Source organism: Peromyscus maniculatus, chromosome 2 (genome assembly GCF_049852395.1).
Source record: "Peromyscus maniculatus bairdii isolate BWxNUB_F1_BW_parent chromosome 2, HU_Pman_BW_mat_3.1, whole genome shotgun sequence".
Taxonomy (NCBI): Eukaryota; Metazoa; Chordata; class Mammalia; order Rodentia; family Cricetidae; genus Peromyscus; species Peromyscus maniculatus.
In genome coordinates this window covers 32,697,803-32,710,933 of record NC_134853.1, presented here as the reverse complement: position 1 = coordinate 32,710,933, position 13,131 = coordinate 32,697,803, and the positions used below count along the sequence as shown (strand labels likewise).

At 42.8% G+C, this 13,131-nt stretch overlaps 1 protein-coding gene across 5 annotated transcripts in view; it reads left to right on the top strand.

The window, feature by feature from the left end:
* The window catches only part of Chd7 (chromodomain helicase DNA binding protein 7), a 183,986-nt gene that overhangs the window by 126,722 nt on the left and 44,133 nt on the right, over positions 1-13,131 (top strand). For all 5 annotated transcript variants that reach the window (XM_076563932.1, XM_076563930.1, XM_076563931.1 and 2 more), the window contains exons 7-9: positions 788-843; positions 9,481-9,595; positions 12,808-12,891. In XM_076563932.1, the coding sequence (XP_076420047.1) occupies positions 788-843; positions 9,481-9,595; positions 12,808-12,891 (255 nt within the window). The remainder of the gene's footprint in view (positions 1-787; positions 844-9,480; positions 9,596-12,807; positions 12,892-13,131) is intronic.

The following is a 13,131-nucleotide window of genomic DNA, read 5'->3' as shown; positions in this document are numbered from 1 at the left end:
CATTCTGAACCGTTTAACAGCCTAAAGTAAAAGCAAAAAGGGAAAGAGAGAGATGTCTAAACCATAACATTGATGTTGTCTTTGATACCCTCTGGAGGCGGTCAGACCACTGAAACTCTTGACTTGGAGGACATGCATCGCAATTTTAACCCACCTAAATGTGGGATTGGAAGTGTTAATTTTATTTGGCTGCTGTGTGTGTGAGACATCTTGTCTGAGAGATTTTAATTGTTCCACTGAGTAAAACTCAAACTATGAATAGTGATGCACTGAATTACACCATAAGAACAAGGTTTACTTTTATATGGTTTCTTGTTTAGAGTTATTAACTATATGGAGAAATAAATGTCTTTTAAATATTTTAAAACATTACAAAACCCACAATGTAAAGTTGCCATGAGGCAGCCAAAAATAATACATATGGCATTCAGGAGAGCAGTTGCTAATTGGCTGCTGCCTGAGAAAATGGTACACTTGGCGTCTACTTAACACTGTGGGTTTGGCAGCCAGCCAGCTTTGGGGTCAGGTTGTTGTGAATGAAGCTGCATGTGGTTAGGGAGGAGTTAAAATGATTCATGCCGTACAATCACAAGCACGTTGAGTGGAGCAGCATGCATGTGCCTGAGTGCGTCAGTCTCTGTGGCATGGGCTGCCAAGACTCCCCATGTGCTCATCTTTCCAGGAAGGCCTTCTCAGGCATCGTGTCCCCATGTGAGAGTGTGTGGCCGCTTTTGAAATATTCCAGTGTACAATTTTAAGTGTGTGCCTCAATTTTCTTTTGTTGCAGAAAGAATCTGGAGAGGAGGTAGAAGTTGAGGAATTTTATGTGAAATACAAAAACTTGTAAGTAAATTGTGACTTTTTTCAATGGGGAGGGGTATACTTGGACTATAGAGTCTTTAATAATTGTGAACACGGAACCTTCGATATGATTTCTTTGGTGCCTCCGAAGGCTATTTCCTACTAACTTTGTTATTTTTGGTACTTTGTAGATGTTTTTTTCTGGAAAATATTTACTGTGTAAAAGTTGATGAACTTTCTTATATAACCAAGAAGGTCTTTGTAGACAGAAACAACTGATGTAATTATAGCGAGACAAATAAAGTTGCCTCCCCATCCCTCATCTGTGAGATGAGAATTCTATTGTCCTGCAGAGCTCCACAGGCCAAGGATACCCCTCAGGCCTTAATGCACCAAGCTATGGCTTTATGTGGGTTAGTTTCCATATTTGTTTAGTGGGTTTAATTTTTTTTTTTTAATCTGAGTGGAAAAACACAGCTGCCCTGAGCTCTGTTCTAGGATCTATGTGCTCCTGTTGCCAGCCAGCGTGCTTTCGGGATTGGTCGTTAACCCTCCTGAAGAAGCCCGAGCCCTTCCTAACCAGACAAGCAGCTGAGGACAAAGATCCTCATTGATTGCACATGTGCTCCGCTTTGTCCCTCTGAAGACAGACCCTGCGGCCTGTGGGGCTCGGGCCTGGGTTTTAAAGAGGGGATTTTAGGAGTAGCTGCGAAGACTGGCCCTGGAAGAATGAGACCACTGGGTGCCATGTTTGCCCACTGTTGTCCCTTGTTAGCTGGCATTGTGTAAATGCAGCTTCTGAAAAGGTTGTAAGCAAAGCATTTTCTTAGTGAAAAGATGGAGGTGTCTCTCAGTTTTATCACGAGAGTCCCTGAAATGGAGTCTGGTAGTTTAAAATGCTCAGGAAACGTTAGCAGTCGTCATGGTTGTGTCCTCATGGTGAGTTTCGGTATACCAAACTGTTCCTATGACGTAGTTTCCTGGGAGGGGAATCCATAAGGAGAGAAACAATAGGCAAAGAGGAGGTAACCTTAACAAGCGGGAGGGGGATTCCCCTGGATGTCTCCAGTCAGAGGACTGAGGTTAAGTGTCCATTGACATGGACAGGCCTCGGAGACAGTGGCAGTGGGAGCCGAGTGTTTCCATTCATTCCCTGTGGGAAGTTCCCGAGAGGAGTGCAGGCCCTGTACCAGGCGTTGCTGTCGGGAGGGAGGAGCGTTGTCAGACACTAACGCAGTGTAAGGCGTCCTGAGAGCTAGTTTATGTGCGACACTTTGGAGATGTCAGGGAAGTTAAACTTTCAATAGCCGTTTTTGTTCACTTGTTTTAATGCAAATTCAGGTTTATAGAAAAATTGCAGAAACGATAGGAAGGATTTTTTTTTTTATTGTGATGACTGTATATCTGAAATACTTTGAGATTGTTGAATATGGTGATGCTTTCTAAGTCAGCCCATCATTCCTTCCAGGTGGGATATTTGGGTTCTTAAGGTTGCCCTTAATTCTCTGCTGTGGCTAATTTACAGCCATGTGAACCTGCGGGTTCATTTGAAGAGATTCAAGTTCTTCCCCCAAGTAGTAGTATTCATTTTGCTGTCATCACTCCAGATGTAGCTAGTGGAAGTCCCGTCAAGTTGGCCTTGCTTTTCCCTTATCTGTTTCTGAGCACTGACGCCAGAGTGTGTCCTGCATCATCCTGCCTCAACAAGTTGCAGTTGTAGAATTCGTTGTTTTTTCTCGAGAGTCGTGGTGTTTTCATTGGATGAGAGAGTGTAGGAGCTAAATGTAGGCTGGGAGCATGCTCATTGCTGCTACAAGTCGCTGTCTGGAGATGTAGGATTGCATGCACACCTGCAAACGCATGTGCACACAGGATCTGCAAGTACATGTACCTGTTTGTTCTACATACGTATCTGTCTCTGCCTGTGTACCTGCCTGCCTACCTAACAACTGCCTTCAGTAACTCCAGTACTGTCCCCACCCCACAAGGTGGCCTCTGCCCTTCCTCCGTTCGGTGTTAGGAATTCCCCTCTTCAACCCTAAGAAGCTCGGCTCACTGTCTGTCTTTACATTTATTTTTTTATTTTTTATTTTACCAGCCTTATAATATACAGGAAGTGAATTAAGAATCACTGGCTGAGAATTGTCTAAACCAGAAGCCTGGCTTTGTTTCCTTGTTTAGAATATTTTATACTTACTTTGATAGAGTAGAGGTTAGATACTTTACTCAAAATTCGGTTAAGTTCCTAGGGCGCCATGATTACATTATTTATTTCACAGACCACTGGATTTCCCAGTTTCAGTTTGTGTCTAACTTTTTGTGTTTATTGTAGTGTAAGCGTTAGAGCTTGTGGCTGGTGCCATGGCTCAGCACTCAGCCCTCGTGCAAGCCTGACAGCCTGAGTGTGAGCCCCAGATCCCACAAGGCTGGCAGGGAAACATCAGCTCCAGAGAGTTTCAGCCTCTGGCCTCCACGTGTGCATCACCTGAGCCCTGCCCCCAATAGATTTACAAGGGTCTGGTTTCTAAGTCATACTCGAAAGTCCCTCCTTCTGTCTGTGCGCAAGTAGAATGAGCCCACACTTGCTTCCAGTGTGTGCATGCTTTTTGTGCTTAAAGCCGTGACCTGTTTGGTGTTCATCCTTTTCAGCAGCAGGAACCCATTCTGAGAACCACACCATACTTTAATTCTTGCCTTGTGTGGATGTCATAGCATGTCCTGAGTCAGACCGAGATAGTTTATGCCAGTCAGTTGGTATGATGCCTTTGATATAATCAAAAGGCAGGGTAAAGATGAGCTGACTAAGGCTGCTGCTGCTGCTGTTGTAGAAGTTCACTCTAAATAATAGTAAGGATTGTATACTAAATGCATAGTCAGGATCATCGTTGTTGTCAACATTATTCTTACTGTATTTAATCATATGTGCTACAGTTTTATGCCATTGGCAGTATAGTAAGTTCCCATTTGTCACCACAAACACATGGGTCCTATGGCATTACAATGTGTATGCACATCACCAGGCAATAGGAATTTTCTATGTCTTTTATAAAACTATGGGACCACCATCTGCCTTACATGTGATCTGTCAATCAAAATGTTAGATGGCTCATGAACTGGATGATTGTAGCACCATAGTTAAGAAAGTCCATATTTTCCATGGTGATTCGAGATGTAATTTTTGTGTGCTACCATGTTTATTTGTGTTTTGTATCTATCGATATGCTCTTCTGTTTTGCTCCTATATGTGTGTACACATGTGTTTGCATCTAGGCACACGTATGTGTGGGTATACATGTATATGTCTGTACATGGATGGAGAAGCACTGGGATTCTTCTTCAATCTTGCCTTACCATAGTCATTGGGTCAGGGTCTCAACTGAACCCAGAACTCACCCAGCTTTTCTGGCTACCCTTACAGGCAAGGCTTTGCCTTGTGAGCTCTGGAATTACAGGCAGGCCCCATGCCCTGCTGTATTTATGTGGTTTTTAGAAATCCAAACTACTAACACTAAGGCCTTAGTTAGGGCTTCTAGTGCTGTGATAAAGACATAAGGGAAGTCAGCTCAGAAGCTCCAGCAGCGTAGGGACGCGGCAGAAGCCATGGGAGGGCTGTTGACCTGCTTGCTCCTCATGGTTTGCTCAGCCTGGTTTCTTATGCCGCTGGGGACCACCAACCCACAGTGGGCCGGGCCCTCCACATCAGTCACTAATCAAGAAAACCACTACAGACCAGCTTGCAGGCATCTGATGGAGGCGTTTTCTCAAGTGAGGTTCCTCGTCTCAGATAACTTTAGCTTGTGTCAAGTTGACATACAGCAAGAACAAAAACCCAGCCCCACAGTAGACCCCCCTTCTTAACTTGATATACAAACACATCACTCATTAAATTATAACCTTTTCCTCTTGTTCATCCCTGATATCTCATATTAATACTGATATTACAATATAAAACATAGTAACTTATAAAGTCTCGCAGTTTATAAAAATTCAAACTTCAAAAGCCCAGTCACTTTAGAACATCCAAAGTCTCTTTCAAAGCTAAAAGCTTCTCTAAAATATCTGTAGTCTAGAAAATTCCAAAGTCTCTTAACTGTGGACTCCTAAAAAATAATAATAAATAATAACTTACATACTTATTTCAAAAAGGGAGAGCCAGGGCACAATCAGATCAAAGCAAAACTGAAGCCTCCCGGTGTAGGAAGTGCAGCGTCATACATCTGGGATTCACCCTATGGCAGAGGCTCTCAACCTTCCCAATGCTGCAACCACTTAATCCGGTCCCCATGTGTGGTTGTGACCCCGGGCTTGAGAATGGTTGCTCTGTGATCCTCTGGACTCTAGGGCCTAAGCAGCTCTCCATCTGGCTGTACCATCGATAATATACACAGCTCATCTCAGAGACTTAGCCTGGCTCCACTCCACACCTGCTGCTGTGTGGTGGTCACCCATAATACTGACATCTCCGAAATGCTGGGTCTAGTCTACGGCTGTTATACCTTTACCAGTAGCCTTTCCTAGACCCTCTTCAGGGACTCGGACCCTGCCACGTGGTGCCAAAGTCTCAGTTTTGCTCCATTTGAGACCTTCAACTCTGGGGACTTTTACTGCAGTTGAGGCTGCATCTTCGCTAATCCCCTCTTCTGGTTTCTCACAGTGCCCAGCCTCAGCCATTCTCCATGACCCCTGCATGCCTTCAAAACCAGTACCACATCAGAGACTCTTACGTACTACCAAGTTCTACTGCCAGCATCACATACAGCCCTGGTCCCCTCTGGACCACAGAGCTTCTGTGTGCTGACCCTGAAAAAACACTTCCCAGAAGACCTCACCTTAATGATGCTGGTCTCTTTATCATAGCTAATTCTTCAGTCCCAGCTGACCAGAACCACAGATTCTTAATTCAAAATACTGACCAGTGCAGTAGTGTTTAGGGGACTCTCCAGCTTCTCCCTGAAACTTCACAAGCCAGGCCTCTGTCATCTACACAGGTCTCAGAATTCTTACCTTCTAAGCTTCCATGGGACAGCCCATTGAACTCTTGAGCACTTTCTGTAGCTTTTCCATCCCAGAGTGCACATATCACCACAGTCCTCCTCCAAAACACATGGTAAGGTCTGTTACAGCAACACCCCACTCTTGGTACTGGTTTCTGTCTTAGTTAGGGGTTCTATTGATTGCTATGGTAAAATCATGACCAAAAAGCAACTCAAAGAGGAAAAAGTTCATATCCCAGGCTACAATCCATTGAGGGAAGCCAAGGCAATAATAGCATAGAAGCAGGAACTGAAGCAGAGGCCATGGAGGAGTGCTGCTTACTGGCCTGTTCCTCATGGTCTGCTCAGCCTGCTTTCTTATAGCACCCAAGATTACCAAACCACGTGTGGCATTGCCTAGAAGTCCGTCTTAACTGAGATTCTCTCTTCCCAAATGACCTTGATATGTTAGGTTGATCAAAACAAATGAATGAGTTAATGAACCAATCAGAAGAGAGTGCAGGGCTGGGAGACTTCTCTTTGGGTCAGTTTGTCTCTTCATGTCAGCACCGTATTACTTAGGGACTGTGTGGTATATTTTAATATCCGGTGTGTTTCCTAGTTGCCCCTCGTTTTTAATGTTCTATGGATTTTGTTGCATGTTTAGTCTTATATAAGCAATCTTGTGTAAATTTGTCTAGTTCCACAAGAACGCTTACTTATACTTTTCTCTACATTGTATTGCACTTATAAATTTGTGATTTAGGACATTGGCTTTGTACTGTATAGAAACACAACAGACCCTTTAGTTGGTTCAGCATTATGTTTGTATCCCTTGAAGAGTGTCCACGTTGATGTGCACATTTGTACATTCTGTGTTAAATTTGCTGCTAAATCCTTCGTCTTGATTGCTATTATGAAAGTTTCTGAATGCCTAATGCTCCCTCATTGGCTATTTTTGTGAATGATGTCTGCTTGTTAACTTCCACATGCCAATTTTATTTCCTTCTGCATTACTGAATTGCTTCATTCTTTGAATTTTTTTTTAACTGATTCAGTAGAGGTGCGTGCGTGTGTGTATGTGTGTGTGTGTGCGCGCGCGCGTGCGTGTGTGCGCGTGTGCATAAATATAATCTGCAAATAAAGATAGTTCATTTAATGACATTGGCATAGTGACTATCCATGCCATCCTCGTTCCTGATCTTTGTCGAAAAATCTTTGTTGCTTCTCTTGTCTATCGATAAGACCTGGCTTTATGATTAAAGCCTACATACTTATGTTAAGGAAATCAGTTCCTAGTTTCTTGAATTTCAAAACAGTCAGTGTAAATGTTGGATTTTGTTAAAGCAATGTTCAGCACCAATAGGAATAATTGTGTAATTTTTCTTATTAGATTACATATTAATGTTGTATACTTTAAAATACATTTCCTAACACTTGAGCCAACCTTAACATTACTGGAGTAAATCTTACTTCCTTGTTTTTCTTCCTCTTTTCCCCATCTGGGTGTGCGGGGAACTGTCTGTCTGTCTGCCTGTCTGTTGACAACTTGCAGGAAGGAGTTGGTTCTTTCTTCCACCCTATGGGTTCCAAGGTCATCAGGCTTGGTGGCAAGCGTCTCTTGGTGGCTGAGCTCTCTCACTGGCTCATCTTCTGTTTTCTTAAAGTAGTATGGGAATGTTTGCTAACATTTTACTTAGGACCCTCCACCAACACACAGAAGAAATAGGTAAATAATTTTTCCTCTATACCATCTTTGTCAATATTAGGTATAAGTATAATTTAACTCATTTTGTAAAGAAAGATTATGTCTTGAAATGAATATTTTTCAAAGTGACCATGAGGCATGTTCTTTGTAAGCCTTCATTCAGATTATTGATTAGTCTGTTCTTCGTACGGTTGACTCCTCCGTGAACATTGTCTCATGTTTTCAGCGCTAGGTAGTCTGTCAGAAAGACTTGGTGCTTTCTTGCCTTAACCCGCCAGGAGACAGTAGCCAGCCTTTGGCGTGGTTTCTTTTCTTCCTTTTTTCCTGAGTAAGCCGACACGGTGGGGTTCAATGTCTGGGTAGACAGTGTGGTCACTGACTGATGGCTTCAGGTTGCAGGTGGCAGAGCAGGGCCAGCTCCACTGCCCAGGTGCTTGCATCCAGCTCGGAGCCATCCTGCTGGCTTCGTGTATCTTTGTTCCTTTCTCAAGGCAAGACTTTTAACTGCCCATGCGTCTTTTTCTACCAGTTAGCTGGAAGACAGGAGTAGGCTATTTGATGTTTTCTGATTATAGTTGTATTGCTTATTGTTTGCTAGAAAATTATACAAGTTGGAAGCAGAAAATACAATATTTGTTATCTTACTACTCAGGATAATTATTAACATTTTGATGCATGCACAGTTGGTCTGTTTTCTCTCTGTGTGTCTGTGTGCATGTCTGTGTGTATATGGGGTTTTTATGAATTCATATCTATGTAAGACACTTGTGTTTAAAATATTTTCCTCTTTCACCTGACTTTAGTGTTTAATCAGCCCTACATCTGAAAAGACATATTAGGACATAAATGTCAATATAAAACCTTCTTGAGGATTCTGTCACTGCCACTTCATTTCTGTGTAGCGGCATCTTGATGCTCGAAGAGTTGTAGATCCAAGTGTCTCCCCTCTTCCTGCTTAATGATGCTGGGATGGAACCCTGCCTCGCCCATGCTTGTGCTTGCTCTGCTGCTGAACTCCGTTCCCAACCCTTCGTTTTTTAAGACAGGGCTTTGTTACGTCACCAAGACTGACCTTGAACATGCTCTCATTTCCCCTCTGCCTCCCTGGTGCTTTGATTTTAGGCATGGACCACTGTGCTCAGCACCAGCTTTTTAATGTCATCAACAGAAAGAAAAATAAGATAATATCAAAATATCAACTAGAACAATGTATTGACTGTACTTTTGAATCTTCTGGAAGGAGAAGGGAGGGTTCAGAATATGTTCAGGTTCAGGTTAAGAAAGGCAAAACTGTGCTCATGGCAGGCGATGAGTGTGAAAGAGATGGGAGTTGACCGGTAAGAGTAGACATTAGCCAGTGAGTGTGTTTGAATGACAAATCCTGAGGGACATTGTTCAAGCTGCTAGAACACAAGATAGTAACACAGGAATGATGAGCTCTGTCAGAGGGACACGGGCCAGAGCCAAGCTGTACCCTTGCTCCTGATGGCTAATCGTAAGGGCCTGTGGTTAGGCCTTGGATGAACGAGAGACATACCTCTCCCCCTATCCATCCTGAGGAACTGAGGCTTTAAACTTGAGTTCTTCTAACCTGATTAAAAACCTTTTATTTCTCAAAGATAAAAGGCTCAAAATATTTCATAATTAAGGCCACCCACTAGTTCTAATTGTTTGATACTGACATGTAATCTGTTCGTTTAGGAGAACAATTTGCTATTGGGCTCTTTTCTGTTCTTTTGTTTGATTGATTGATTTTAATTAAAAAAAATTTTATGGGTAGTGGGTAAAGCAAGTCACAAGACTTGACAGATAGCAAATTTTAAGTACTATTACATTATTGATTTTCTCTTCTTTTCAAACATTGGTGGCTATATTGAATGTTGCTTGGCACTGTGATCATTAATGAAGTGAGATTTTTGTGAACGATCTTTTTTGATAATTTAAAAGAAGGCATAAATGCAATGATTATGTTTCAAGGATACTGTTTTATTCTTTCAGCTCTTATCTTCATTGTCAATGGGCATCTGTAGAAGATCTGGAAAAAGATAAGAGAATTCAGCAAAAGATAAAGAGATTTAAGTCAAAACAGGGCCAGAACAAATTCCTTTCAGAGGTATGGACTGCCTGATTCACCTTTGGAATGTTGTATTAAAATACTCTAAAGTTTGAGTTTTAGGTCAGTAAACTATGAACAAAGACTGGTTTTCCTCATTGGGTGCTGTTACTTGCATATTGGTAGCTGGTATTGCTAAAATTTGTAAACAGGAAATTTCTCATTCTTCCTGTTGGCTTCATCTAGAAAATACTGGTTCTTATGACATGGGGAAATAGCTGTGATGGTGTGATTAATATTTTACTGTGAACACACAGCTGAGAAATGAACAAAGTGAGCAGATAGAAGTCTGCTGAGAGCAGGTCAAAAACTTCAGTAGGTATGGAGGGTTGACTGGGGTAGTATGTGGCAGATGGCTGCTGTTGAAGTCTGTGCCTCTCACAGAGGTCACTGAACAGATGCTGTGTGCCGTTGCGCAGAGGGGAGGCGGTGTCTCCTACCCTAGTTATCAGTTACAGATAGACAGAGATAGCTAATCTGCATCGAGGAGAGGACCGGTTCCTAACACAGTTAGTGATGTTTTAAAGGATGCTTCCACAGTTACTTAGCCGGCATTCTGGACTCCAGATCACTAAGTTACCTTCACATATAAGACAAGAAGATTTGAAAAATCAACAGCTCTCTAACTTTGAAAGAGATGACTTGATGGTTTCTTAGCTGCTCTCCTGAAAGAGTTAAACCAGGGCCAGGCATGTAAGGAAGTACCAGAACACTCTCGCAAGTGTGAGACTCTGGGTTCAATTCTCTTGCACTGACAGGGGCAAGAAGCAAAATGTAAATAACTAAGACTTAACTGAATATGAGCTGCAAAGAATACCCAGATGGTGAAATGCTGGCTGCTGCACAGCTGCCTACGTGTTCACCGCTTTGTGGAGATGAGGAGGGTGAGAAAGAAGAGCATTGGTATTCTGATGCCATAGAGTCCTCCCCGGAGCCCCAGGCCCGGAGTGCGCTTTCCTGGAGCCTGTCTTCAGGACACCTGCAGGCAGGCGGGGGCCCAAGGTGCTGCAGCCTCTGGCTCACCCTCCTGCTCCACTGCCTTGGTAGCAGACACTGAGAGGATCCGACCACTGAAGGTGACTCTCTTCTCTCGCCTAGGAAAGTATTAAGATGATTCTTTCTTTGAAAGAGTGGTCTGAAACAACAACAACAACAAAAGAGCTGGGAGTTTGGATTTCTTGTGCCCTTCTTAATGAAAGTGAAGTTGAACTTTTGAGATGCTGGGTGAGCAGCATCACCAGAGAGGGGACCACATGTCTTGTCCTTTCCTGAGGCTCCGTAGGAGGGAAAAGGGGGAACACAATGGGATCTTTTTCCCATCCTTAAATCATGGTCCTGTTTATTAAATTCACTTGGATTCTGGTTCCTGTAGTCACACACTCTTCAGGGAATTGTGCCTGGCCCTAATGTACAGCCTGTTTGTCTGAACTTGTCTGTATGAGTCACTTGCACCCAGGATGCAAAGCATTATCTTCCTGGTGAGGTGGTAACTAGAGATCTTCGTTCTGTCCTGAAGGAGAGTTAGCAGAAAAGAATGCAAGTCTGTCCACCCTCTACACACATGCAGACCCCTCAGTGATCATGGCTCCACGTGTCCCTTAGCTCTGTCCACCCTCTACACACATGCAGACCCCTCAGTGATCATGGCTCCACATGTCCCTTAGCTCTGTCCAACCTCTACACACATGCAGACCCCTCAGTGATCATGGCTCCACATGTCCCTTAGCTCTGTCCAACCTCTACACACATGCAGACCCCTCAGTGATCATGGCTCCACGTGTCCCTCAGCTCTGTTCCTGCATAATCCCTGGCTATGGCTGCTTTTGTGTTCTTTGCTGACATTTAGGCTTCCTGACTCTGCTACATCTACAGTCTCTTCAGAAACAACACTTAGGCCAGGAAGTTTATCATATGCATGATGCCACAGAGTACTCCGTCAACGGGAAGGGGCGTAGGGGAAGGTAAACTGAGCATTGACTATGGGACCTCGTGTGGAAAAGGAAGTGGTCATACAGAGACCAGAAGCTTCGGCCAAGCTAAATGCATCAGTGCAACGCTTCAATCAAGTGAGCACTGTGCTGTATTCTGTTTCCTTGCTGCTCACCTGTTCAAACGCCCACGGCGACAGAAGCACAGTTTTGCATCTGTGCTCTTTGTTTCATAATTCATAATTTTGTAATTGAAGCACCCAAGTTGGACATTTTAAGTGGGTACAAGTAGCCCAGAGTGTGTATCTTCCTTGAACATAGTATGTGACTGACAGCTCACTTTTCCAAGGGATTGAGAATGAGGCCTAACTGGCTTCTAAGCTGCCTTTTGCTTGTTATTTTTTTTTTAAATGTTACCAAGCTAATCTACATAACGATATGGCTTTTGTTTCTGACTTGGATCAGAAATTTCACGGGTGTGGGCTTCTTAAAGTATGAGGTGACCTGTGACTTCATGGGAGCCACAGTCTGTCCTTACATATGACTATAACGTGTTTGAACCATATTCTACTCTTGTGTTCTTTCTAAGGAAGCCATATCGCTTTGCTTTTGTAAATATTGTTAGAATATTAGTTAAGTAACCCTCCTTGGGCTTCAGTTCTTTGAATTCATTTACCCAAACACCCAGTGTTCAGTACAGATAAATTACTGGAATGTTTAAGATTAGTCAGAAGACTGTTATTCTAAGTGAAGTCCTGATATTGGCTGGCCAAGCTTTCCAAACATCCTACCCATGCTCACAGTAAAGTGTGCACCCTGCCAGTCAGGGTTCGTAGCTTATGCTGACCTTCTGCCTATGGTGGCTGACAGCATCAGGAGACTCAGTGGTTCTGAGATGCACACTCATGTACTGTGTAGGCTCTGACTCTTTGCTGTAGTCTGTACTTTCAGGAATGCTAAATGTATTGCATGCCATAAGCCTTTTGGATTGCTCATTAGTGAATTGTAATTTCACAGTTCATTTGAAATATTCTTAAACATTCCTTCATAGTAAAAGGTTTCGCACAGTAATTAAAATACCCAGTTAACAAAGTCTGAGAAGTTTGATTTCCTCACGGGTAGTGATTTTGTTAAATTGTAGCATTTCAATTAATAGACTAGGATATGTCAAATACAAAGTTTGTGTTGCTGCGACCCAAAATAGTATTGCCTAGTGAAAAGTGAAATAGTGTTTTTCTGAAGAAATGAATAAACATTTTAACCTCTTTTCCTCCTTTGGAACAGATTGAGGATGATCTTTTTAATCCAGATTATGTGGAAGTTGACCGGATAATGGACTTTGCACGTAGCACAGATGACCGGGGCGAGGTAACAGATCTTCTGGGTTACACGGGGTGGTTCAGACAGCTCACATGTGTTGACAGAAGGCACAGAATCCAGGCCTGGGCCTGCAGAGCCTCCACCACCATGTGCTTGGTCTATGTTTAACTAAAACTTAATGATTTGTTAATACTTTTTGTGACTTAAGAGTGAGAAAAATTTTTTGTTTAGTATGAAGTTTCACTTTTAATATTTTCAGTTTGAACTGTGTTAAAAATTTCACAATTG